At 42.9% G+C, this 27,865-nt stretch overlaps 1 protein-coding gene and 5 non-coding genes across 16 annotated transcripts; 5 read left to right on the forward strand and 1 right to left on the reverse strand.

Annotated features, from left to right (window-relative positions):
* Positions 1-473: 473 nt before the first annotated feature.
* LOC117591600 (protein hu-li tai shao) lies at positions 474-27,865 on the reverse strand. 11 transcript variants are annotated; one of them, XM_034284962.1, is made up of 13 exons: positions 26,779-27,107; positions 22,245-22,288; positions 14,604-14,741; positions 14,058-14,541; positions 13,256-13,979; positions 13,072-13,195; positions 11,778-11,888; positions 11,397-11,691; positions 11,222-11,320; positions 11,086-11,157; positions 8,847-8,915; positions 1,260-1,327; positions 474-1,159 (listed from the first exon to the last, which is right to left on the reverse strand). In XM_034284962.1, exons 3-13 carry the CDS (start codon positions 14,694-14,696, stop codon positions 1,052-1,054), a joined length of 2,247 nt encoding a protein of 748 aa, XP_034140853.1. In that variant the 5' UTR covers positions 14,697-14,741; positions 22,245-22,288; positions 26,779-27,107; the 3' UTR covers positions 474-1,051. The 11 variants fall into 11 exon arrangements, with proteins under 11 accessions (XP_034140853.1, XP_034140846.1, XP_034140859.1 ...); XM_034284955.1 differs by having other exon boundaries at positions 474-1,165; XM_034284968.1 differs by lacking the exon at positions 8,847-8,915 and having other exon boundaries at positions 26,779-27,106.
* On the forward strand, positions 17,545-17,626 carry Trnas-cga. Its single transcript has one exon. It is a non-coding gene; the product is annotated as a tRNA-Ser (tRNA).
* Positions 18,053-18,125, forward strand: Trnav-aac. Its single transcript has one exon. It is a non-coding gene; the product is annotated as a tRNA-Val (tRNA).
* Trnav-aac lies at positions 18,517-18,589 on the forward strand. Its single transcript has one exon. It is a non-coding gene; the product is annotated as a tRNA-Val (tRNA).
* On the forward strand, positions 19,145-19,217 carry Trnav-aac. The gene has a single exon. It is a non-coding gene; the product is annotated as a tRNA-Val (tRNA).
* On the forward strand, positions 19,503-19,575 carry Trnav-aac. Its single transcript has one exon. It is a non-coding gene; the product is annotated as a tRNA-Val (tRNA).

Consider the following 27,865-nt stretch of genomic DNA (forward strand, 5'->3'; position numbering starts at 1 on the left):
GTTTTGTTTCTGCTTTCCTTTGCATTTATCGTTCGGCTTTACATATAAGAGTGTGTGGCTTTGTGTTTTGTATTTTCTCCATAATTTATTTGTTTTCATATATTTATATATATATTGTGTGTGTGTGGTTGTATTTATGTATAAACAGTTTACGTAAATAAAAATATATAAATTTTTAATATAAAACCTAAGACAATTGCTGCACGTATTTTATATTCACTTTGTTTGAATGAATGAACAAAACTAAAAAACACAAAACATACATACAAATACATACATATGTAAAGAATATCAAAGTGTACTTTCATTTGATCAATTTAATTGCGTTTATATAAAAATATTGCATTCAAGTATTACGTTTGAGTTCACTCGCAAATGCCACACTCGTCGTCTGTTTGTGTGTGTGCACAAAAATTTCAAAAATTCTATTGCCAATTCTTCACATCAAAGTCGTGTGTGCGGCTTATTTTGTTGTTATTTTTGATTACTATGTAATGTGTTTACGCAGTATGAATATTTAAGCGCTAGTACATCTAGAAGATTTCCCTATCGGGATGGTGTCGGGTTTTGCATGCGATTTTTTGAGAATTTGAATAAAGTCTCTCTCTTTATCATACAAAATTATGGGGAGGGGTTGCGTTGCAGATTGTGTGAGCTGCGATAATCGTATAAATTATAAAATAGATTTATATTATATTAGAAGATATATGTGTGTTAGCTGTGAATGCTAATTGAACTGCTGCTGCCGCCTTCGGTTACTGTTACTCCTTTAGTTGCGTATGGATCAAGGTTAGCTGCTCATTTGTTGCTGGTTTATGCCTCTTCTCTTCGCTCTTTTCGTCACGTCTCGTCTCGTCTCACGTACAGTGCTTGCTTGCTTCGGTCTGGTTATTGTTTATATATCGTCGTTTCATCATATCGTTTATTCTCTTAGTGCCCTTGGTTAAACATTGTCCTTGTCCCCGCCTTTACCCGCTGGTGGTGTTGGGTGGGTGTAATGATTGCTATTGCTGTTGCTGCTACGAATGTGTCGCTTTAGATCTGCATCAGCTTATGCCTCGGCCTTCTTCTTCTCCTTCTTCTTTTTCAAAAACGATGGTGTGCGCAGGCCCTTCTTCTTCTTTTTGTCTTTCTTCGGCGATCCGTCCGTGGACACATCCTGGAACCGTAATAGAAATTTGCATTGAGAATATCGTCTTCACATTATCACCTACTACGAGCCCAAGTCCAGCGATCATTTGTGATCCCTATTCGCTTACCTCTTTACTGCTCTGGGAGAAGGTGCTCAAGTGTGCCTCCGAGTGGTCGCCATTTTGCACGTTTTCACCTGGGGAAAGGCAGAGTATAAACACACACGATTAGTGCGATTTTCAAAGGTCCAGTAGCGGCAGTTCCTACAAATGTAACTCAGTGGACGCACACAGGATATGTTAAATAATTTCTTTGTACTCTCTTCACCACTATGAAACGCACACATAATTCGAAACACAAATTTCAATCTAACTAAAACATGTAAGTAGTCGTAACCAAGAGTTAGATGTAGGTATTGGTGGTGTGATGTGAGGTGTATTAATACATTTATGGATCTTGGGTTAGGGTTAAAACAAACGCTAGCGCATGCAGCAGGACATCTACAACTAATTTAATGTAAAAAGGCAACAGCAGGCAATGTGCAAAACACATATGTAAATAAATGATAAATGCAAAAAGGTTACCTGTTCGTCGATATTGTTTGTCGTTTGAGGGGATTTTGAGCTTAAGTTGAAACTTAAAATATTGAAGGGCCATAGTAAACAATTTGATATATTTTTGTGGGAAAAATTAAACAAAATTTAAACAAAAAATCATATTTAAAAACTTAAAATTCACAAATGTTATGCTTCAGTAATTATTGAAAGACTTGATGGGGGATATCTCGCCGGAGGCCAGCCCCTCGGCTAGCTGCAAAAAGCGCGCACGACAATCCGTGATGAATGCCTGGTTGTGCAGCATATGGGCTTTGATAACATTATTCAGCAATCGCTGCAACTCATTCTCCAAAGAGCTAAGATGACAATTCGGATCTTCCTCCTCGGGGGATACCACTGGAGACAAGACGGAGACCGAGGCGGCATCGGTAGCTGAAGGCACCGTCTTTCCCTTCATATCGGACTCTACAATGTCCACATAGCTGTAGGCGTGGCACAGGGCCGGAGCCGAATTACTACGCTGCAGCAACTGGGACGGTGTGGGCGTGGCCAGCGGTGCACGTGTTGAGGTGGGCTGCTCTTGCAGTATCTGAGCCGTTCGCTGTTGCGTGGCCAACTGCTGTGAGATGTAGTGGATCTCTTCGTCAATGACCCTCTCCAGCTTAGCCCGGAACTCCTGCTCGTGGGTCTGCACCGTCTGGACGCACTCGGCGTTGCGCAGCGACACATTGATGATAACCTCAATGGTCGTGGGAGTCGGAGATGAAGCGCCAGCTAGGGGCGAGCTGCTCAAGGTCAGCCTCACATGTTTTCCCGGGGTATAGGCCTCGGCCTCCTGCGTAGACGAACCATTGCTGGTGGTGGCTCGCTCTCGCCGCCCGGACGATTGATGCATACCCAAGCCGCTGTCGTCGCCGTTCTGGTAGATGCCCTGCTCTGCCTCAGGTCGATTTCGATGACCTTCCCCGCTCCCACTCGCATCGTCCACTGGCAAGGCATGGTCCCTGGGCAGAAAGTTGTAGCTGCGGTAGAGACTATAATCGTGCGATTGCGGCTGCCGGGGGCTGGCCAAATTCATGGAGCCCAACATCGACTCGAGCTCGTCCATGGAATCGTCGAAGCTCCTGCCACTGCTTGCCGTGGCACTGTAGCCCCGCTGCTTCCGCTTGGGGGGCGTTGGCTCCAACTGGATCTGCTTCTCCGAGACATAGGAGGGTGAAGAAATCGTCAATGGCTGCTGCTCGACTGTCAATGTCGATGTTGTTGTTGTTGTTGTCGTTGCTGCTGCTGTAAGGACATTGAGCATCTTTCGCTTCTCCTTGGTCAAGGTCGCCAGATCAATGAAGGAGAAGACCTTTTGCCTCTGCTCAGACACCGTTTGCCAAATGGATTTGTGTTCCGGATGCAGCATAATGGTGGGTGCACTTGTCAGTGGACAATTGAAGCCATAGTGGGAGATGGTCCGAAATGGGGCCGTCCCCACCTCGCCAGCATTCGAAGACGTAGCGATGCGTCCTCGAACCGGTGTACTGCTGGCCAGATCGACCCAAACGCTCGTCGCACTCTTCTCCATGGCCGTAGTATTGGGATCGATACTGTTGTTCAGTGGGGGATAGTTGTGCTTGCTGACGGCTTCTACTTTGTATATGACATTCACCTGCTGCACGCGATGGGTGACTCCGACGCAGGCATCGAGATACTGCCTGGGTTCCCATAGAAATGCATACTTCCGGGTCAAGTACGACCTGACCTCTGAAAATGAGAAAGGGGCAGGGAAGGGAGCATGTGTTTGTTGGGACGGGTGGTGGAGTATGTGTATGAGTATGAGTATAAATGCATGGTAGGTGTGGATGGATAAGGGTACAGCACGAAACAATCACGAAAACGCAGACGATGACGATGGGTTCCATCGTGCATTTAACATTGCACGACATAGCCTCCAACGGGACTCAACGCAAACACTTATGCACCTGGGGATGATTGTTACACCTTAAACCATTTCAATGTTAATAATTATGAAAAAAATATTCCAACATAAAACTTTATTTGATATTTTCTTTGAATACAAACCTTTTGCCATACAAACATTAAATTAATTCTAATTGTGGGTTAGTATAAATGAAATGATTAGAATAGAAAGTGAAAAGTGCATATAAACGTCGCTAAAACTCAAAATTCCATTCAAGTCAAGCACATACAAAAATCTCTAAGTTAAGGACCTGCAAAAAGACCTACAATAATATAAAATATCTGACAGATTCGAAAGGGGACTGGCGGACTGATTGGACACAGCAAATGTGAAAAAAAGGAGAGCTCAGAAAAGTAGAAATTTAGGTATTTGGGGGATTTGCTCGGCTCTGTTTCGACCATTAGCCATTGAGTTATATTGATTCATTTATCGTATCATTTATCGTCTTCATAATTTCTCATCATATCCGTTTCCTTCTCATCCCACACATGGATTTGCATACCCTGTAAAGTGCAACTCGTCGAGAGGACAACTTTCTCATCATCCTCATCATCAGTGGTGACAGTGCCAACTCCACCAATGGCGAGACTGTTGCTTTCCTTTGAGGTATCTGGTTTTTTGTCATCTTCTCCAGATTCTGGGATAGTTGCCTCAGCAGCTGCATCATTGCTGCTGTCGCCCTCGGTGCAAAACGAGCTATGCTTCTGAATCTTCATGCTTTGATGAATCATATGGCCCGATGAGTTCACATCAACGGCACTGTCCTGGGGGGTCAATACGCCGTCCTGTTCCTCCTCGCCCTCTTGGGTGAGCTCCAATTCTGAGCTTGTTGGAGCAATATCTTCCACATGCCTAGAAATATCCTCGTCATTCGTCGATTCAATCGGTCTTAGCTCTCCCTCGACTACGCTGGATTCTCTTTCTCCTTGAACGGAAGTTATCTTAGTAAAGGTGTCGCCAAAGCCGTTCGATTCATCTGTCTCTTTATCGGAGCCCTCAGACTGATTTGCCATTGGAGTTTGTTCAGAGTTTATGTCTCCACTTTGCGTGGACATTTCGAGGACACTTTTGAATGAAGTAGAGCTACTAACATTCGATTCGACGTCCAGAGGGCTTTCTTCCATATTTGATTGACCATCCAGCGAGAAGGAGTCTACTCCAATAGGATCTTGAGTTGTCTGAGCATTATCCACTGAAGCCTCGACTTTAATTGACGGCATTCCCTCAAAACTCTTGCAGGATGTCTCAGTATCTGCATCATTCACTTGGGAGGAACTCTTCTCTACACTTTGTTCATAGGTCGAATCTGTGTCTCCATTGTCCGAAATATCATTGGTGGCATCATCTTCCGTTGCATCATCGCTTGTCAAGAATGTTTGCCCCCCGTTATCAACGGATCGTCCTGATTCCTGATCCTGGGTGCTGTCACTGGCACTGTAGTACATGCTACTTGTGGTGGCATTCCTACTGTGTCCTTCCATTGCTGCTGAAGATACACTTTGATTGGAGGCATTCGGTGGCTCATCCCTCGGATCTTCCTGATTTTGCTCCTCTTCCTGATCCTGACTGTAGTCAATCTCGAATGTGGTTGTGGAAACATTATCCGCCTCGGGATCTCCCTCTGGTGGCACACAGAATGTGCTGCTCGAGAGGGAGCGGTCCAACGAGTAGTTTAGTGATGTCTCAGAGAAGGTCCGACTAATTTTTGGGTCTGGATTAATGGCACAACGCCTCACAGGCGTAAGAAAAAGACCCGGCTTGCGTCGCTTGCTTTGCGGCAAATACGGACTACGTGGAAAATGGCCTGGACTGGTGGCAGCATTCCGCTTTTGGGTAACGGCTGCACGCGGTGGCGTGGGCACAGACACCCAAAGACGCGACCCGTTGTCCCTCTGGCCGATCTCAAAGGTGCACACGGATGACATACTAGCAATGCTAGTATGCTGGGAGAGATTCTTCGGCTTTTTGATCGAACTGGTGAAGGGCTTTGTGACCGATCTCGTCTTGCCGACATTGCGTATGTTCTCCTGGATGAAATTGCGCTTCCTGTGTGTACCGCGACGGCACACGAAGGTCGTGGAGGAAATGGTACGCTTCAGATGGTTACTACATTGGGTTTCTCTCCCCGCCGACTGCTTATCATCATCATCCAGCTGCTGCTGCTCCTGGGGATTCGACAAGGATTGCGATAATCGAGGAGAGGGTCGCGTCACGAGGTGCGTATGGGCCGTGGAACTAACCGGAGCACTGATGTTGTGCATTGACAAGGCAGAGGTTATGCTGGATGAAATCGGACTCGGACAGGTGAAGACTCGCGTGGAGGTGTGGAATATTTCCTCACGTACCAGATGCTGCAGCTTCTGGGGCGTCAGCTTGTTGCGAATGCTGTGATCAATTTTGCCAAAAATGGGCTCGCTCTCGCTGAGTTTGTCCACCTCGATGCGCTCCAGAATTTCTAGCTCCAGCGGTGAGAAGGTCTCGCTGTCCTGTGGCGCTTGGTATCTGATAGGGATCTCCGATCCATGGAAGGGCTCTGTCTCAGTCGCTTCTGCCGATTGAAAGCTACTGGCGAGGCCTTCTATTTCGATTTCGATTTCGATCTCGTTCTCCTCATCATTTTTATATTCATTTTCATCGACATCCTTCTCATCGTTGCGTTCGATCTGGACCTTCTCCTTTTCCGTGGCCTCCTCCGGATCGTTCAGAACGGGTGTGATGGGCTTCTCATCGTCATGCTTCTCTTCAAAGTTTTTGGTGGACTCGTTTGATGATTCATTTGGTGAATCGCTCAGGTCCATGCCTAGTTCCGACACCATGTCCACCAGGCACACCGAGTCGTTCGCATTGGGAATGTTCTCCAAGCTGATCGAACGGAAGAGGGCACCAGTTTCTGGCTCTTCATTATCCTCCACCTGCAGGCCTTGCAGATTTTCGGTCGTTGCCACCAGTTTCTGCAAGATTTCTCCAGCCTGGCTGAGGCTCTCCTCGCAGTCTTGCAGGATTTGTGGCGGTTCATCGGCCGTATTAGGAGGATCCCTGTCGATCAGCGTGGGGGAAAGGAGTGACATATCGACTTCAGCGATCGCAGCTTCATTCTCTTCCGTCTCTGGTTGCCCCTCCTGGCCTAGCCAGCCGTTCGCCCGCAAAGCCCTTACCTCCTCCTCATCCAGGCTCATTTTCAGGGGGTACTCTGATTTAGACGGCGGCTCCTGTTGTACCTTCTCCTTGTCTCCAAAGTACTGGACGTGATCCTGCCAGATCTCTTGGAATTCAGACTTGCGGCGCTGCCGCTCATCGCGTGTCATTAGCTGGCGGCCCTGCTCCTGCTCCTGCTCTTGTTCCTGTTCCTGCTCTTGTTCGTGCTCCTGTTCTTGCTCCTCTCCAGGTTGCTCGAAGTGCTGCGTGATCTCCAGCGTAATCCGACGCTCGGTGAGCGGCTGTTGGCGAAACTTCACCTGCCCATCAGTAGCAACCGTTGGATTCTGCTCTGCCGACTCCTGCCAGTTACCAAAATTCCACACCTCCGTTATGTTAGTTTCCGTTGCCGTTCCGGGCTCCTTTGCGGGATATACTCTGGCCGGCGGTGCACTCGTTGCACTGGCGGACGGACTGCCCTCCATCCCTGGGAAACTAAACTCACTCGTGATGGTAGCCACACCCTGCGTAAATCCCACATTCGTTGACTCCTCGGAGAAGTTGAAGCGTTCGATTTCGCTTAGAAAGTGTGGGGGGGACTGGAGCAGAGTCTGCGTGCTAGCATCTTGCTGCGGGATCTCGGGCAGTGGTGCCAGCCTTTGCTGCTTGGGCGTGACAGAGCTGCTGGCCATGCTGACCAGCTCTTCCTCGCAGCAAGAAATGGTGGATGCACGGAGGCGCTGCAGTTCCGGCTTGAGGCGCAGCAGCTTGTCGATGCAGAACTGACAGAGATGCTCGTAGCGGGGACTAGCGAAGATCTCCTCGTAGCTGATGGCGCGCTGCATGGGCCGGTAGCCCAGCGCTGCGAAACCGTCACGCTGGCTGGGCAGATGCTTGTGACACTGGACCGGTATCTGCCGGGGCGACTGAAATCCAAAATGCGAGAGAGTGCGGTACGGCGGCGGGTTCAGGTTACCGTTGACCGGCTCAAGTTGGCGCCGGGCGGTGTTGTTCGAACATGTGCTAGTGCCCGTGCCGGTTCCCGTACTGGGAGTGCCATTCGAACAGCGATAGCAGGTTGCCAGATTAACCAATTGCTCGGCATGAAGGGTCCTCAGCAGGGCCGAGCAAATCTCCGGCTGAGTGCATTGCGCCAAGGAGGCGGCAGCTACTGCCTCATAGACATAGGAATAAAGCTGGTCCTGCCCCTGCTGGGCAGGAACCAAGTGCTGTGCCAAGTCGCCAAGCCCAGACCAAGTCCCAGACCCAGAAACCGACCCCATATCTAATTCAATCGTAGGAGGATCGCTTTTTGTGGCTAAGAATAGATCGCGGCGACACTTGCTATTCGAAGAAACGCTTCTATTCGGAAGTTTGTGATTCTCCTTGTCCACCTCATGCTCGTTGTTGTTCGCATCTGCACCTTGGGGTGTCTCCTCACCCATGGACGACTTCTTCTGGACTTGCAAACCTTCACAATGCAAGACGAAAATATGGAGATAAGAGCCAAAGAGGTGTGGTACAATTAGTATTTATGGAAAAATACTTAACGAGGAGGAGTCCCAGACAAAACCCGGGACTCAATGAATACATACGGGAGGAGTACATACATACATATATAGAGTTCGATACGTATTTGAATATTTGGATGTATAAGAGTGTATCCATAACTGATGTACCTAGGCTGAAACTTGAGTACAAATAATAAATATTCCTAGCCCATTCCGGAGGGGTATTGATTATTCCTTGCACCAAACCGAGAATGTTGAATGATATTCTATCATCTAACCGTATGAACTGAATTGCTGGGAAGGAGACTACAGCTAGGGTTTAGTTCTGGTGCTTTTGGTTGATATTTTGGTGGATTATATACGAGTGTATAGAATGGTTAAATATGCATTAAAAAATACACCACTTAAAGAGTATAATTTGGGAATTAGTTTTGGATTATATATATATATGTATATATACACATGGGCTTTATGTGGCGTATAGCCTGAGTACATTGAAGGAAAACTATTTAATTTTATTTTTTGGAGGGAATATTTCGTTACCTCGGCCTGTTGGCGGCTTGCGATTTGTTGCTGTATGAGAGCGTTCGCCATTTATAAAACTAAGTGTGGCTAAAACAGTATTGAGAAATCAAATAATACAATTAAATGGCATGGCACAAAAAACGGCGTGTAGAACCTTTAAATAATTGTAAAACAGACGTAGTTCAATGCCTTAAAACTAGAAAAGACTTAGTGTAGATTGAGCTGAAAGGTGTATAGGTTTAGTATTGATTAAGCAAGCATGCTGAACACTGGATAGATGTGCATTAGTGTCGACTAAAAGGCTATGCTACGCAACTAAGAAAGCAATCAACAGAAACACAGCTGCGAAATGGCAGGACTACTGCCAAAGAATTCCTTAGTTAATGCTGCTGCTCCGCTGGGGAAGTTCGAATGTAGAATGAGCCTAGTTCTAAGATTGCCATTGTAATGATTGGCTGATTGAAAAGTATGGTATAAACTGATCGCTCTCCAACATAAAATAACAACAGAAAATTCCGAGGGCAAAGCCTGTTGGAGTAGGCAGGCATATCATATCGAATGTTGAATGGAATTTAGTGTGCAGATGTATAAATGCAATGTTATGCGAATGTTTCGATTTGTTTGTCTATAAACTATAATGCTACGAGTAAATCTGCTCGTTTTTCGTGGATTTCTACACAATAAACCTTTCGGGGCTGCACTCACCTCTAGCACAAAAACTTTTTAGCTGTTTTGTTAAGCTAACTTTGATTACACTATTTGTATAGAGCGCAGCAGCAGAACGAGTAGTAGTAGAAGTGGTAGTTGTGGTGGTAGTAGAAAAGGTAGTATGTAGTGGTAGTAGAATTACAAGTTTTGCTGTTCTGTTGATAGCTTCGTGGCTGGTGTTGTTCTTGTTGTTGGTATCTGGTTTGTTCTTTATACTCTATTATTTTTGTACATTTGTGTGGTCCCAAACACATTTTGAAACTCATTTTAATTTGTTTTCTATTACTCGGCAAATTATTTAAAAGTAAACCAATTTAATTTGTTTAAATTAATCAACGAACTTATTTACGGCCGCGGGTGATGTCCTACATGGCTCCCTGACGTGAGCACGTCACTTCTACATGAAGGGGAATATTCTGTGCTCAACTCGTGACGTGACTCGTGTTTTTACAAAATAGAATGCTCTAGAATTGAATTTGAGCAACATACATTGAGTGTGCATGATTCGCTTCCAAGGGTGGGTGTTTTGTTGTTGTTTTTTGTTGGATTCCTATTCACCGCTGATCTGATCTATAGTTTTGCGTTTAACTTGTACTATGTTTTTTGGTGTCGTAGTTGTACCCGGATTTGCGGTTGATCGTTGTAAATAATAATCATTTAAAACACGGAGTACAACAGTTGCTTGCTCCTGGCATCAAAAAGGATTCAAAGTATTACATATAGCAAATAAATATGTACATAACACAGAAGTAACACGAGTAGTACGAACAAGTATTATGTTTAAATATATACGGGCTAGAACGGAAACAGTGTGATACTACATCTAACAACTAAAACAGTTTGAGGACCGTTCGTAGGAGCTTTGAAACTGCAGCATTAGAGGAGTACAGTACATTTGAGTAGATTAGTAGTGTAAAGTATTTAACATTTGTCGTTGATTGGTTACTCTTCTCAAAGAAAGGAAGTCGAGACTGTATCAAGTGCAACGAGAACTTTTTTGTTAACTTTTAGAGTTGTTTGTATTATTTTTAAATTCATTTATAGCCGTGTGTGGGTGTGTTTATGCAAAAAAATAAAATTAAATGGGGGGGAAATAGCATAAGAAAAAACAGGTAAGATCAAATGTTAGAAATCTAATATTCAAATATAAGTATATAAATGTAATAAATGCCTTAAATTAGTAGATCCATAAAATAATAACGAAACATAACATAACTAAGTTAGATTTATAAAAAATATATATCATTGCTTTGTGATCTTGCAGATCAGAAACTGTGCCCAATTAAAAGTAACTTAAAAACGTAAAATAACTGATACAAACATAAAGCAAATGCATCCAAAAGAATATCATGGGATAACAAGAAAAGACATGAGGACTTAACACATAAAAACATACAAGTTGAAAATTTAAATTTTGTTCACATAATGTCTAATCAAAGACATAACTCTGAGCATGATTTAAATGTGTTTGGTATTGTAAATCATACTACGAGTTTCTGAACTCATATCAAAACATTAAGGGTAGAGCAGAGAATATGGATGGACTTACCATCGCTTAAAACAACTTCCGCTTGGCTGGGAATGGGCGCCTGTTGCGTTTGAATCTGTATGATTTGGTGTTCTAAATTGGATTTGTTATATTAATGCAAATTGTATAAAGGTAAATGATTTTTGACATGGCATACCCGTCTCGGGTTCGCTCTGTGCATGTTTTGCATGAGCTAAAGCTCCCGCTGCCTGCATCGAATTAAGAGCCTCTGATTCGGAAAAGTCCGTATCGGTATCTGGAAAGTAGTTAAATATTTAAATTAATTATATGACATAAATACAAGTTTGATACACGTTTTGATGAACACTTACATTCCCCGTGAATGCTCTTCTTCTTGCGCTCAACCGTCCGCTTGTACTCATTCAGTTCATCGTCGGTCACATTGTCGAAGGGATTCTTTGCATAGGGCGCCTTGTAGACAGTCGCATTGTGCTGGAAGCCGCGCTGAATGATGCCCTTAGAGGCGGCTCCCATTAGCACCACATGATCACCGGCCTGCGAGACAGTGGCATCTTTGATGCGGTTCGCTTCGTCCCAGGTCACGCCCTCCAGTATGTGAGACTGTGGTCCAGCTGAGATTTTATCCGCACGTCGGTTATCCTTGATCTATTTTGTGTGACAACACAATTATATATCATATTTAGTGTGCGATCTAAAAGGGAATTGGGTCAACTTAATGATTGAATACTGACTTGCTGTTGCACGCGCTTAAACTCCTTGGTATTCGTTCCACATGGCACAAACTGCAAGGGATCTTCGATCCTCACGGGCGTAGAATGGGTGGGTGAGCCCTCAGCAACCCACTTTGAAGTTATAGTTTTCAATTTAACAGACACACACAATTTTTTGGTGGTGGGGACACGAATGGGACAATGCAAGTAGAAAAGAAAGAGAAAGAAATTTGTTTAGTTTAGGGGCCGACATACTTAAGTCTAAAACATTTATGTACATATCAGTGGGATCGACTAAAGGACTCGTTGTTAAAGAAGTGATTTTTTATCCACACCTAAAAATTATTGGCTAATCAGGTGTACATATTTTAGGTGTACATAGTTCGAAATGCAAGACATTTTTTGAGCATTCGTTTGCAAGCCTTTTTTTTAACTATAGTATTATCGAAAAGGATCTTAAAATAACGAAAATAACAATAGGAAATGATTTTGTGCCTTGAGAATAAATGAGAACCAAAATGCGTACATATTCAAAATAATAAATTTAAAAAAAGGTTAAATTCAAAGGACTCTTAACTATAAAACATGCAAAGAAAAACTTTGTTTAAACCTTAATAAGAGAAAAAGAATGGTTTAACAAATAAACTGGATAGTGAAATGATAATGTTTTAGAAATGAATAAAATGAAATGTTTTGTATTTTAATGATTAAATACTTAAAACAAATTTCTTTCTCTTTCTTTGCATTGTTTTACAGATTATTCGTTATCTTTATCGTTAAAGTGGAAGAAAAGCAGAGAGACAGACAGCAGAGGAAACCCCCTAAAGGAGGCGGCACAAAATCATCAATCTATGCAAGAGTTATTTTCGGTTTTAAGTTTAATATTTATTTGGGTAATTTAATGCACAAATTACAGAATTCGTTTGATGGCAAAGCGGGTAAAATATCTTGTGTTAAGGGCACGATCTAGAAATCTCTTTTCAAAATACATAAGACCATATAGACTTGTATATAAATATATAGTGTTCATATACTAATATTTTAGTCGATTACTTTGATTTACTTAGTGGCTAGGCAGAAATTGTATGCGTGAATATATTCGCAGTTTAGCAGAAAAGTCGGAACTCAACTGAAGCTAACCAAGGGAAATTCATAAAAGGAGCATAAGAAAGTGGAATGTCTGGGTATTGTGGGATTTCGGGGGTGGGTTGGCGGTCAACTAATTCCCTTCAATCTCTTTAAGGCTAGCAACATTCCGATGCTGTGTGGACGTTGTCGTGGTCTGGTGTTTATCTTCAAAAGTTATGATCTCTACCTTTGTGATTTTCTTGGGATCGGGGGTACCAGTCTCCAGGACTTCGACCTTCTGATACACATTCGGTGAGTTTAGCCAGCGACTGCGGTCCCCTCCTTTGCGCAGATCTCCTTTCTTCCAGATGCTGCAATTGGTAATGAGCGATTAGAATCAGCCTTAGCCATGGCCTTCGAATTTTTCTTACCCCTGTCTAAAGAGCTCCTCCTCCTCGAGCAGATAACCCAGAGAAGACACGGCCGGTGGCAGCTCCACGTCGTTCTTGGGCTTGGGGGGATCCGATTTAATCAGAGGATGGCGGTAGATGTAGCCTGTGCGATAGCCAGCATTATCCAGCATGCGCATAAGGGCCTCGAAATCGGCTCCCCCAACACGCCACTTGGGCGGGCTGCCTATTTTGGGAGTGGGTGCAGCCTGTTCGGCGACAGCAGGCTCCTTGGCAGTGGCACCTCCATCCTCGGCAGCCGTGACTGCGGCAAACTTCTTCTCCAAGTCCTCTGGGGGCCGGCGTGACTGATCGTAGATTATCTTGCGCGCCTCCTCCGGAATCAATACCAAGTTTTCCACACCTACTGGAAGCAGCTTCAGCTGTGTCTCGCACGCCTGCACAATGTGGCACGCGGCAAAGAAAGCCTCTTCGATGGTCTCGCCGCAACAAAGGGCGCCGTGATTGGCCAACAGCATGACCTTAGAGTTCGGCCCCAGGCTGCGGACAAGGCGATTGCGCTCCTCCTCATCGAGCAGACCCGTGTACGCGTGCGTGGTGATCTCGCCCAGCACACAGGCATCCCTGGTGAGCGGCAGCAGGCCGGTCTTCAGCGAAGAAATGGCCACAACCGGACTGCAGCCAATGTAGATGGCGCAGCGAATGTCGGGACGTGCTGCATGTACAACCGAGTGAAGAACAAAGTCTGTATAGGGAAAAAAGGTAAATGGTAAACATTTCTGCATATTAATTGCAACGGGTGGGTTGTGGTTGTTCGACTTACGGCTCTTGTTTACGCCAAAGTTAGTGGTGCCCTGCTCCACAATCTGACCCTGCATATCCACCTTGTTTAGGGCCGAGGCAGTGACTTCATGGTAGAGCAGGCCGTACGGATTTACCAAGAAGTACTCCTGGTCAACCTTTAGGCGTGCGGTGATCTGTGCCCCCAGACCCTGTGTCCAGCCGTACAAATCTAGCAGACGGAATGTTGCAGCCAGTTTGCAGCGGAGAATTTTCTCGCCCTTGGCATAGCCCATGGATTCCACGCCGCGTATGTCGTTGATAGGCACCATGCAGCTGCTGCTCTTGAAAACACTGCCCACTCGGCTCACCGGCACGCCCACAATGTCCGACAGCTGCTGCAGTATTCCACTGGCCCCGCCATTACCCTCACGGGCCGAATCGACGATGCGTTCCAATTCCTCGCGGAACAGCCTCGAGCCCATGATGGCCTCGACGCGTTTGCGACGCTCCATTTCGCGCATATCCTGTGGAAGAGTGGCCCTGTGTGAGGATGAAAGCGAGGTGATGATGCATCAGCAGCACTTACCTGTTCAATGTCCGCGGGACGCGCCCTGTCCTCGTCGTGATCGCCGGCGGTTGGGTCTATGCCATTCTGTGGCGGTTGCTCGACTTCGGTCATGTTTGCTTCCTTTCTTTTATTTTTCTCTAGTTTTCAGTTTAAATGCTGCAAAGGACAGGGTCAAATACTAATTTATATTAGACATGTTTTTTTCCTTCACAATTTTTAAGGCTTACTTTACGCTCAGCTGGAAAATTTTCAACTGACCTTAAAAACGGCAGAGCAACGGTTCTGCACTGCTCCCGTTATGTACACACACATGCGAAATGGAAAAAAGGGGGTGGCAACAGAGAGAGCGAAAGAGAAACACAAACACAACCACCCAACATTTAAGTGAGAGCGCACGCTGCTTGCGTTCCCTGTGAATGGCAAAAAATGTTTTGGGGAAACTGTGCAAGAGAGAGAGGGATGGCACCAAGGAGGGAGCTGTGCCGCATATTTGACTTTATTTAATTTCTAATTTTGGCTAAAAAGAAAATCAGAACATTTACTTCCCAGACTGACACTACACAAACAGGGGGAATATCTATTGAACACCACACACTTTCCTTCCTGCCCACGTGCGAAGAGCCAGCGTGACAACCCAGAGGCAAAAGCAAAGCAGAAAGAACACACAACACACAGAAAAAACTATTTTAAGATCAATTTTGCTTCTTACGAATTCAAATAAATGCCTCGAAAATCAAAACTAAGGAAAGCAGCCAGCAACCCCGAGCAAAGAGAGGAGAGGCATCTAAAATAAATAAACACAAGACTGAGAAAAAATGCTTTGCTCTTTATTTCTTAGGCGTGGTACTTGGGATTGAATTCTAGGTTCTACGAGTAGAGTATTAACCTTCAATTCGCGCCCGTTCGTTACTGCGCCGCAGGGGGATATGTACTCGTATAAACAAATGCAATAAACAAAAAAACTAACCAGAAAATGTCATCATCAGCAGAGAGCGGCTGAGAAAACAAATGGGAATCCGTTGCTCCAGTACGACACACGTTGGCACAGCACAACAAAGGCAGGCAATAATTACGAGTAATATGAATTATGCTGACCCAATTCCCTCACATGCCTCCCACCAATTTCTACATAAATACGCCAATTTAGAGAGGAAGAGCTCATGCCTTGGCTTTCCAAGTGCTATTACCGCGGGAGCCTTTTTGTGCCCCCCTTCTCTATGATAAATGGAAAACAATTGCATTCACAAGTGTTTTTGCACATGATGCCATGTTATCCACCAACAACCAGTTCTTACAGAATTATCGAAATTCTAAGGTAATTGAACTTTGCCTTACCTTGCTCTCTACCCTTTCGCCTTATGTGCCTGAGTGCGTGGGTGCGTTAAGAAGTTATTTGTGTTTCAATCAATAAACGCTTTTTAAGTGCACTCTCCCCGAGCCCGAGAATTTGTGGGCGTATGGACTAAGATCCCCAACAAGAATCCACAATTTCTGCGTAGGCAGATCATCAACTCATCCTCCCAACAGAGTGGCCTAGCAAAAAGAGTTGCAATTTTGCGTAGGCAGACACTTGGCTGAACTCAATGTATTGAAGAACGAAAAGAGAGGGAGAGAAGGGTGGCTTTAAACTTGTTCTCTAATTTTTTTTTTGTTTCAACTGAGATAAGGCAACACTGGTTTGCCAATATAGTCAACAGTGTCAATAGATCAACTAATAGATTTGGTAAATCCCAATGTGTACACAATTATACAAAACATTGTAGTTTATTGAACTTTGTAATTGCTGCAGACCAGCTGCACCAGCTACACTACTCTCTCATTCTACTTCTGCTCTTCTTCGCTTTCTGACCTTTTTGTGCGGAAGAAAACGATTAAATTTAGGAGCCGCTAACGCCACAGCGACGCCATCGATGACGCGTACTGCCGCCGACGGCCTGGCCTGCCATGTCGACGCCGCGTTTTGTTTGCCGCCGCCTGACTCTTGTTGACATTATGCAATTACATCACACTTGTTTGGCGACGACGACGACAACGTCGAAGCGGACACACCCATGTCTCTCAATGGGTAGCGTCGTGTGCCAGTGTGCCCCAAAAATGACAACTCAAGAATGTTGAGAGTAGCAATGGAGAGAGCGAGAAAGAGAGAGAGAAGCAGAAACATGAAGACAAACATAACGATAGAAAATAATATTAAAGCAGAAAGAGAAAACATCTTGGCAAACATCTTGGCAATCATCTTGACCCAAAGAACTTAACACCCCTCAATGATCGTACATCATTTTCACACATACAAAGCATGTACATACATACTCGTTTACGATGGCGTTAATTAAATTTCCCAAGTATTCAATTATCGCGCAACCAAAGAATAAGAAATCTTACGTAATCTCCTCCACTCCACCGAGCACACTACAAACAGCTGAGAGGGGGAGTTGCTGGTGCTGGAGCTGTCTCATCGTCTCAAGTGTGATATGCCACAGAGTGCCCATAAGGTCACACAGCAAATGAATTCATTCGGTTTTAATAATGCAACAAGTCGCTCACTCAGTCAGTCAGTCAGCCAGTGGGACACCGCCAGAGATGCTGATGTCGTCTAAAAAATCATTTCATTGCACCCAAACAGACATTTACAAAAAAAGATTCCATATGGCGGCGACATTAAAATGCTCACAAAGAAAGAGAAAATGTGCAATAAATCATTACTTTTCATGCATACTTTTCATTTATACTGCTCTATTTTGTGGAAGTTATTATTTGTGCCCAAGCATTCCAATGTATTGAAATCAAGTAAACTAACATGGCTCGAAACGTGTTCATATTTACGATTTCCTTATGCAAAATACAAATTGCCTGAAATCGTGGAGCATTTCGCCACACAACAACCCCAACCCTAATGAATTGGCAGAGAGCGCTGGTGTCATTTCTGGTATATTGCGCTTCGGACATTAAGCTTCCACAGGCAGTCGTGGCCGAGTGGTTAAGGCGTCTGACTCGAAATCAGATTCCCTCTGGGAGCGTAGGTTCGAATCCTACCGGCTGCGATGAAAATATAATTTTTTGCATTCTTTTTCTTTTATTTGTATGAAATCAAGTTGCACATACAGTACGAACATGTTTTTAATGTTAATGTAGCATAGAAATAAATGGACGTTGGGACGACACGACGGAATGAATTGGTGGATTCCAATTTTTGAATGAAAACATTTAATTTACTCTTATGTTAAGTGGAATTCATTGCTTCGTCGAAATCATTAAAGTCTTCTAAAATCCAGTCGTAGTGGACATTTTTTGTACATTTAGGCAATACAAATTGGTTCACATTGTGTGGGAACATACTCTGTTTGGAAATGAAGAATAATTATTTAGAATTGAATTTAATCTTCATAAATATTCATTTTCTTCAGCATTTACTATAAATATCTATGGCCTACAGAAACTGTTTCGTGCTCGGTCGCCGCACTCCAGCTGTTTCCGTGGTGTAGCGGTTATCACATCTGCCTAACACGCAGAAGGCCCCCGGTTCGATCCCGGGCGGAAACAGATGGAATATCTTTTTGGTGCTTTTTTGTATGTTCAAGTTTAATTTAATCAGAAATTTAATTTTAATAGTTTTATTTAAACAAGGGCCCAGCACGGCCCTATCAATGGTGTAAATGCATTGCAATGTTCCGTTTTGCGTGCAGTCTTCGCATACAAACGCAAAAACGGCTCTTGAATGTATGCCCGAGCCCTGATTTAAACCTTAAAAGGATTTATTGTACCATGGGGACTTTTGAAACACTTATGGAACGAGTGAAACAATCAAGTTAAGTTCGAACAAATTTAAATAAGCTACTATTTCAATAAGAATATATTTAAATTGGTTGTAAACCCGGCTGCTCCCATAACCCGCTTGAGTACTTATCAGAATTTGGACGGTCAACGCACAGCTGTTTCCGTGGTGTAGCGGTTATCACATCTGCCTAACACGCAGAAGGCCCCCGGTTCGATCCCGGGCGGAAACAGATGGAATATTCTTTTTGAATAAAAAAAATATAAACAATTCTTTTGATTTTTATTTTAAAACGGTTTTATTTGAATTGTACCATTGACAAACTAAGGTCAGAAATATATGTAAAATCTTTTCCCTACGTATCCTGTTTTATTTGTTCATACTATTCGCTTCAGAGTGGATCTGTAGGTCGATTGATGTCGATTTAAAAGAACAAATAGCTCAAGAAAAAATACGTTCACATGCATTTATCGCGTCTACGCCCTCTAAGGCTACATGTGTTTTAGTCAGAAGAAATGAATACCATCCTTATTACTTTCCACGATACAAAGCACCCTATTGACCAAAAATCGAACTTAGCACTAGTTACAGAGGTCGTCAAGAGGTGTATTATAATAATATTTTTATATTATAGTATAATTTGACCCTTCTTCTACTTGAAATGAGTAATATAAGGTTTCGCAGGAACAAAGAATTTGGTTGAATCGTTATAAGATTTTTCTACATTTTCCATTCATTTATATTTCTCACAGAAACTGTTTTCTGCTTGGCGGCAAGGCTTCCAGCTGTTTCCGTGGTGTAGCGGTTATCACATCTGCCTAACACGCAGAAGGCCCCCGGTTCGATCCCGGGCGGAAACAGATGGCATATCTTTTTTATTTTCAGTTTCCGTTTATTTTAGTTCCATTTAAACTCTAAACAAGACTAATTTTTGGATATACTCTAGTGCAAGGCTCGGCACAATGGAGTGGGGTGTGCTGCTCTAGTATATTTCGGGAAGTTTATGAAGTAAAACCAAGAAGTTGGGGGTTTTGTTTGAAATCAAAATAAATTATGATTACAAAATATTTCAAGCCATTTCAGCCGTTTGCTACCCCGTAACACACTTATATACTAATAAGAAATTGGACAGTCAATTCGCAACTGTTTCCGTGGTGTAGCGGTTATCACATCTGCCTAACACGCAGAAGGCCCCCGGTTCGATCCCGGGCGGAAACATGTTTAAAATAATTTTTTATTTTTACAGAAAACTTTTCATTTTTTCGTGACTAAATTACTTTTTAAGCATTAATTATAACAGCTTTCCCTATATGGAGTGTGCCAAGCCATCGGTTTTGTGCTCGCTTGTCTTGAATCTTGACAAAAGTATCGTCATAATGACTTAATTTGGGCCTTTAGCTCTTCTCGGGGAATTGCTTGTGCGTGAGAAATATCTTAACAATGTAGCAGCAGCCAGCGACGGTCTTGTCTTGGTCTATCCGCAGCCGTGAGGCTTTTCCGTCTGGCCTTCCCTCCCCTGCCACCTGCTAATTTTGTTTGTTTTGCTAACAAGCTGCCACTCTGTCTGGTCTTGCTCGTCTGTTCTGGACAACCCGTTGTTGCTGTTTCCGCTTCTGCTGCTTGCTTCTGGCGGCACCGAAAGTCACCTGTGAGTCGCGTGGCTTGAATTACAAAATCTGCACATAAATCTTAATGCCGGTAGCCAACTTGGCGCCAACAAACGCCCTCTTTATGAAGAGATGTTCAAAATTGCATAAATACAGGCGGCGTCGGCGGTGCAGCAAGAGTCCGAAAGAGGAATGAATGGAAGGCGAAAGGCACAGAAGAAAGTAAATTGGCAAAAACGAAAGAAAACAAATTATTTCGCGTTCGATTTTAGTGCCCTTGAAAGGCACTAAAGAGGAAACCCAATCTTGCCTCTATACAAATGTTAAAATGCAATGTACGGTAGAAATGCACTCTAAAGTAAAGATAATTTACGATTGTTACATATGTTATGGCAGTGGACAATTTACCCAGGAAGAGTATTTAGTAGTACACCTGAATATTTTATTTTCCTAAAATTTGCCCTTGATTTTAAGCCTTTTGTTGAATGGGATACGAGCGGCTGGCGAGGGTGTCTTTGACTCACTTGGAAGTTGGCCAAAACTGTTGTATTTTAGATACACATAAATTTGGTTTGGTTTGTAAGATTGCCAAATAAACTTGAAATCTGCACAGATGTTGAGATTCGCCGATGTGCGGGGTGGGGAAGGGGAACAAATATGAGGTTTTTATTGCATAGAAAATCACTCAATTTCAATTTTTTAAATATGCAAAGTATCTCCCAGAGTTTATCTGTCGCTGTCGGGTTTTTTCTTTATAATCTAGTCAGATTCCGTGAAGGAAACATAATTGTAGACTATGACATCATTCGGGACATTGTGGCACCCACACCCACTTTCCCTTCCTGTGCCACTTAAAGACAAGCCAAATAAAATTTCATCCCCTCAGAACGACACATGACGTCATTTCCTGTCATTAACTCAAAACGCAAACAGAAGCACAACACAACAGACCCGGCAACAGCAGCAACCCCAACGAATGAGCCCAACCACCCAATCCCATCCCAATTCCAGGATATTTTTACGAGGCGCGTGGAACAAACATTCCCCTCCCTATTCATTTCTGGCGCCACAGTTCTGTCATTAAGTCGGCTCCGCTTATTCAAAATTGCATGGCAACGGCAAGACGACGCCGACGATAACATTGAAATTGCCGGCGAACAAAATAAAACCAACAAGGTAAATCTAATAAAATGATAGGCGTGTCCCACACAGGTATTTCCAAAGGACACCAGCTACCGCCTCGCTCCACTGCCCAAGAGGGTGTTCGATGGGTGTCCTTGTTCTGTTGGCCAATCTAGGGGGTTGGAGGTGGGTGGTTATGGGTCATTGACCCTAACACGCGAGCAGGAAATGTGGCAATCCAAATTTCAAAGCCTGATGCGTGTTTACATTGTTTTTAGTAGCATCAATTTTTTTACATAGAAGACAATCAATGGATCAGCCACCGCAATTCCTCAACGGCAGTAGCTCAATCTTGATGCAGGCTCATATTTGCAGCATTTAACAGGATTTTAATTGAGCCTGAGGTACAGTTGAGTTTTGAGACACTACTTAAAGGGTTGCTGAACAAGAGGAACAGAGGCAAAAAAAAAATCCTACAAAGAACAATGCATTTTCATGAAGTTTTAAGTATTTCCCAATTTACCCAAGTTTACTTAACAAAAGAGGAAAACATTGCCAGGCCCTTTTAGCTCATGATTTCTCATTATAAATATTGTGAAAAAAAGCCAGTGTACCATGCCCCGAAGGGCGAAATCTGATTTTTGCACTATTTAACAAGATTTATGCATGTACATAGGTACATATTTACATTTGTGGTGGTTATTTATGTATGTTCATACATACATGTAAGACGTGTCGGAATAAAAAGCAGACTCAACGCTCAAGTGGCTTTTAATTCAATTTCAACTGAAGCAGATGGGGACCGAGAGATCAGACTGGTGCGAGCAAATGTAAAATATATGTACATAGAAAGTAAAAAACCAGAAGAGCAAAAACCCCACAAAAACAAAGGTCAATCTTAATTGAATTAGAGGTGAAGTAATGCGTGGCGTCATGTAAAAGAGATTCAAGGAGACATTTGAGAATAAAAGAAAATATTGTTCCGGCAATTTATCGCAAAACGGGGGAAATGATTCGACCACATACCCTCTAGCCAAGACGTAGAAGAGTTGTAATAATTTTCCAAATTTCATCGTTGGAATTTTAATTTTCAACGAAACACGAAAGTTTTAGCTGTCTTATTTATTGCCTCCGAACGGTAACGATTAGAAAACTCACCTCAAAATTTAAATGATTGCTCTCTTTCTTATCAATAGATGTGCCTGCAAATAAAATAAAATAATAAATTACGTTGATTAGTAAATGTTGAAATTGGGAGGAAGCGTTTAATTACTACAATTTTTTATCAAAAAAAAAGAGAGAAACATATAGACACTGCTCATTGCTCAGCGTCAGGCAAAAACTGAGATTCATTGAGAGATGCTGCTGCGCCGACGTCGCTGTACGATGATGTCATGCCAATATATTTAGTTAGCGCGGGTTAACATATTTCTATACTACTCGTTATTTTATACTGCTGTTTACCAACACACTCAGAGAAAGACAGAGTACGAGACGGCGACGACTCTCCCTAGTCTACAACAAAATAATTGAATTATTGAGGGAGAGGTTGTATGATCGCGATGGGGCAAACTAACAGCACCGTAATGTTTCGCAATCCAAGTGCCAAGGTACATTTATCGGCTGGAACAATTTTCATGTCTTTCATAAATTCGAGCAATAATATTTGCTGCATTTGAGAGAAAAATTTTGAGTATGTAATAACACCATTTAAATTCATGTTTGGGGATCGTAGTGGTTGCATTCACATTGGGTTCAATTACATTATATTATGGTTCCTACGGGTTAGAGAGTCCGAGAAAAACTATAAAGTCCTCATCACGACCATCAAAATTGTAGTAACTTAACTTGCGAGTGTTCGCATTTTCGCTTTTTACGCACAATTTAATAACTGCATTGCTCAATGGGGCACAAAACAACACGAAATGGGCACTGAAATGCTTATGCGTGAAGATGCAGACACGCAAGATTGCCAGTCTCACCTTCTCTGGGGTGTTAATCAACAATTTGATTTGGAGCCTGGCTAAATACTGTTGCGGTCGAGGCATTCCCATTCCCCCCAGCAATCGCCCAACCTCAAATGGTATGGGAGAGCCGATCGAGAGGAGTAGAAGATATAAAAGATTATGTAAGCCGCCTTTCGTGTGCTTCACAATACACTTTTTCTCCTCTGTTTCTCCTCATTTTTCGTTTTTTGCATTATGAATTCATTTATGCAGCAACACGTTTGCGTTTATTGTTGCCCACGGACGGAGTACTTTGGCTTGCTGCCTCCCCGTCTATTGTTATATGAGTATGATGATGACGATGACGGGTATTTTTAATGGAATTTGTTCGCGGCTGATTTTGTTGCTTCTTGTGGAGGCAATTCTACAATGAAGAAGAGCCGGTCAGAAACAAGATTTTTATTGACATTTTTACTGGCAAAGTGGGTTATGCATAGAGAAGGAGCAGGCTCTGGTAAAGAGGAAGCAAAAGGCCAATCAGCCGGGCAAAGTGGGAATTTCTTTATGGTTTTCCCTGATCTTTTTATGAATAACGGAAGAGGATCTTGCTACCTTGGTAGGACGTAAGGCTGCAGCTAAACTAAATTGAATCTCCTAGTATTTACTATCAAATTAAAAGTAATTACGACAAATTGTGGCAATTTAACATGAAAAAACTGCATTTCCCACGCCTCCACAAACAGAAACACAAAAAAAGAGGAGAAGAGAATAAAATAACCTAAATATCCATTTGCATGCAGTTCAGCAGCCACTTAATAACAGCTTTCAATCACTTTCCAGTGGTAAGAGACAGACCGGACAGAGATACACAGAGCAAGCAAGAGAGAGAGAGAGAGAGAGGGAGAGAGAGAACCTCTCAAGACAATTTCCAATTGAAGTTCAAGCGCAGCAGCACCGGCGGCTGGGCAGGAGAAAGAAATAGCAGCAACATGTAAAAGGCAAGAAATGCAGACACACAGCTTCATCATCTCCACAGTCTCTGCTTCACTGTACACAACTTTTTAGGTAAATGCACATGCACATACACATCATATGTACATACATACAAATTTACGTGTACGTGTTTGTATGTATGTATTTAATTATCCACATTGTCGCTCATTCTGCCACTTTGGAGCTCGGGCTTAAAGTACTTCATAAACTAGACTCCTAAATTATAGACAATATCAATAATTACCAAAAAAAAAAACACGAAAATACTGCTCTCTCATTGCCATATTTTGTCTCCTTCTGTCGTTGCCAGATGCTCTTCTTGGACTCCTAAAGATACACTATTTGCTTAGTTAGAGATGTAGGGAATTGGAACTTGGACTTTCTTTGGCCCCCAGTCTGTTTTTCTTCATTGTTGTTGCTGTTATTCCGGCTGCTGCTTCTGAAACTGTACATTTGTTTTTGCGCGTCTCTCTCGGTACCTTTTAGTGTCTCCTTTCTAACGTCTTTATGTCTGTTGTTGCTTTTTAATTGATGAGCGGCAGTTGTCTACCCAGCAGAAATGCAACATCTTTTTTATTTTGTTTGAAGCTTGGCACGTACGCCTCTTTTATTTATATCTGTGTCTGCATTTTTGTCAATTCAACCCCGCTCAGCCCCTCTCCATTCTGTCCTAGTCAATATTCCCACCACAGCCTACTGTATGGACTCCATTAATCACAGTGAACGTCACAATTATGCAGTTCAATCCCAACGATTTCCAAAATAATTAATCACAAAGTGACGTCAGTGGGAAATTAGATAAGCGGCAGCCTCATATCACGCTTGAGTAAACAATTTCGAATCAAAAAACGTTTTCTACCTTTCCCCTCAACATATTTTCCATTTTCTTACCATTCTACTCAAGTGTCAATCAAACGCATTTGCATTGTTGGATGCGATGAGGACAAGGGGAAATCGTTAGAAAGTCTTTCAATCGTTGGTTTTTTTTTTGTTTACACACATATTGTATGTACATATCCATATGAAACCGTTCCCAATTTTGTATTTCCGTCATTTATTGGAACACATTTCTAGGTTAGGTTTTGGTTCCTCCCGCTATTGTTTCCAGTTTTAACTATGCACTTCCTCCCACCCACACCGATTCACACACAAAAATACAACCTTCTCACTCTCACCTAAGCACTCTCAGTGCCCGTTAATTTGTCACTTGTATGTATGTTTGTACATTTGTATGTAAATATAGAGGAAACAAGAATAAACAGAGGGTTTTGAGTTTCCCCAGCTATTTTGCACTCGACCGACGACATAACAGACAAATCAACGGTGGGCAATCATTCTCGTTCTCTCCCTGTTTTTCCTTGGGTAATCAACATGGACTATAGGGAATAATGCCTCAACGATTTTAGACAAACACTTGGCTGAATGCAGTTTGCGGCACGAATAAATGCCCAGCCAACGAGTCACGTAAATTTGCAATTGTAAAAAAAGACAAGAAACAACTGCACAAATGATAAGAGCAGAGAGGAATTGGTAAAGAGACGCAGAGAAACCGTATTAAAACAAAAATATAAACATCATTGTCCACGCGTGTGTGAGTATGTGTGTGAATGTATGAGCGATTTAGAATTGGAAACAAAAAGGCAGCAATCAAAACAGAGAACATTTTCATTTGGTTGTCTTTTGTGTGCGAAATGACGTCATGCGACACAAGAGGTAGCTACAATTTATCAGCAAACACAAAGCTCGATGTAGAGATACGAGAGCTATTGTATGTTCGAGTATGCACAGACCATGCAGGAAGCGAGATAGAGCAGGTGAAGTGACGTCATAAGCTTGTCGATTTACCTGGCTCTACTCCAGCCATGGAAACAACTTCAAGAAAGCTTCTTTACTTTTTTTTAAATGTATCTAACCAGAAAACATACACGAAAGTTTCGATAAGATTGCCAGGCATCTGAATAAACGTTACAGGCAGCCAGTCCCACAGCAAAACATCTGTTGGGAGGCAACACTTACACTTGCAACCCTACTGTAGCGTATCGTAGTTCTTTAATAAATAAGTTTTCACAATTTACAAATCTGTTTATCACTTGTTGCAGGTCGCAGTTATTTTTCGCCAAAGCGAAAGAGAAAATGTAGGTCACAGTCGCGGCGCGATAGCAAAGCATACTGCATTAGACACACACACACACACACTCACACACACACACACATGCACTCGGAGCGTGAAGATTTTGCAACAAAGATGGCGCGTGTGTGTGTCGATAACAAAATAGTTATAAAAGCAACAGCTAAATCCGAAGTCCGTACGACATGCAACCGTATTTTCATAATCCGACAGGGGAATAGAAAGTGGGAAGAAAGAAAGCATGAAATGAATCATGTGAAAAGGAAAAGGCACTTACTCACACCCACCCAACAGACGAAAGGAGAGAGAGAGAGAGAGAGAAAAAAGCCGCGTCAGAAATTTTCAGAACATTAAACGCAAAGAATAACATCAAAACACACACACACGTACAAATACACGTACACAATTAGGAATGTTGCGTGTGCTTGACCAAACCCAAAAAACAAAAACAACACTTATTAGGGAAGTACAAAAGATGGCGTCACCGGGCATAACCTCTGCTCATCACAGCAGAAACATCACAGCATAACAGTAAAGATTCGCTTTTATTGCATTTAGTTTCCGAATTTAACAACCGCACACATTCTCACCCATCCAATGGATATTCTAATTTATAGAAACTTACCGTGTCTGCTTTTCCAAATGTCGGTCGGCCGATCCTCCAGTTGTTTCTCTCACACACACAAGTACAAGTCAATACAATCACTATGGGAGCACACGCGTTTTTTTATACTCTCGCTCGCTCTCGTAATGCACAAAACATAGACTAATATAAAAGGGAGAAGAGAAAATTGTATAAATTTATTGCATTTGATTAAACGGACATTTATATATTTCTCTTGGTTTTGCGCTTTTCCTACGGCACTTGACACTGCACGATCACATTAAAGGTTGCTTATTTTGTTATTTAAAGCTGAAAAGAGGCACGCCACGCACACATCCGCACAACTCGAAGAACAAGACGCAAAAACGAGAGGCGACCTGGAAGGCGGTCCGGTCAGGTCGTCAGTGTTAGTAAACGTCAAATGGTTCAGAGTTTCCAAATATAATAATTTGGCTGTCCAGAAGGGGCGGGGTGTAATTGTAATTGAAAGCTATTTTTTATAATATTAAAAATTATTTCAGAATTTTGACGTTGGGGCGATTAGTGCAAGTGAGGGGAGAGAGAGGAGAGAGAGTGAAGTCTCTCTGGAAAGCAACCGCACAGCGACTGGAAGTGTATCATCCTGCTACGCCCAAATGTGTGTGTGTGTGCGAGAGCGTTGTGTCTGTATATGGACTGGGACGAATATGTGAAACAACAACGCCGCGAGTCCTGTTTCCCCAGCTTGACCACAAAAATGTTTTTATTTTGCTTCTCTTTCCGCACTTTTAGGTATTCTTCACTCAGCAACTGTGTCAATTAAGCCGCCCACGTCGATTATGTCATATTATTGATACAAATACAAGTACATTTATTAACGGCGACGCTTCACCGGCAATGCCGTGAAAAAATCAATGTTGAGTTGATTGCGTTGCCTGCTACGTTCTCTCTATTTTCACACAAACACACCACACGTTTGCTAATACCACGTATCAATCCGAACAGAAAAAGCGCTCCGCCAGAACAGTATTATTTGATATATTTCTTCAATTTTATTTACAATTAATTCGTATTAAATGCAATGAACAATTTTTGCGCGACTCCTCGACCAGTGTGACCGCGGATTTAT

Source organism: Drosophila guanche, unplaced genomic scaffold, assembly GCF_900245975.1.
Source record: "Drosophila guanche unplaced genomic scaffold, DGUA_6, whole genome shotgun sequence".
In the NCBI taxonomy this organism is placed as follows: Eukaryota; Metazoa; Arthropoda; class Insecta; order Diptera; family Drosophilidae; genus Drosophila; species Drosophila guanche.

What these genes read in the sequence shown, in the direction of transcription:
- LOC117591600 (XM_034284920.1), bottom strand. Translation starts at nt 14,696, where the DNA reads ATGACCGAAGTCGAGCAACCGCCACAGAATGGCATAGACCCAACCGCC. An exon ending in GAGGAGCTCTTTAGACAGGG is followed by an intron (nt 13,196 to 13,255) that starts GTAAGAAAAATT and finishes TACCAATTGCAG; the next exon opens with CATCTGGAAGAAAGGAGATC. An exon ending in ATCCCAAGAAAATCACAAAG is followed by an intron (nt 11,889 to 13,071) that starts GTAGAGATCATA and finishes ATAACTTCAAAG; the next exon opens with TGGGTTGCTGAGGGCTCACC.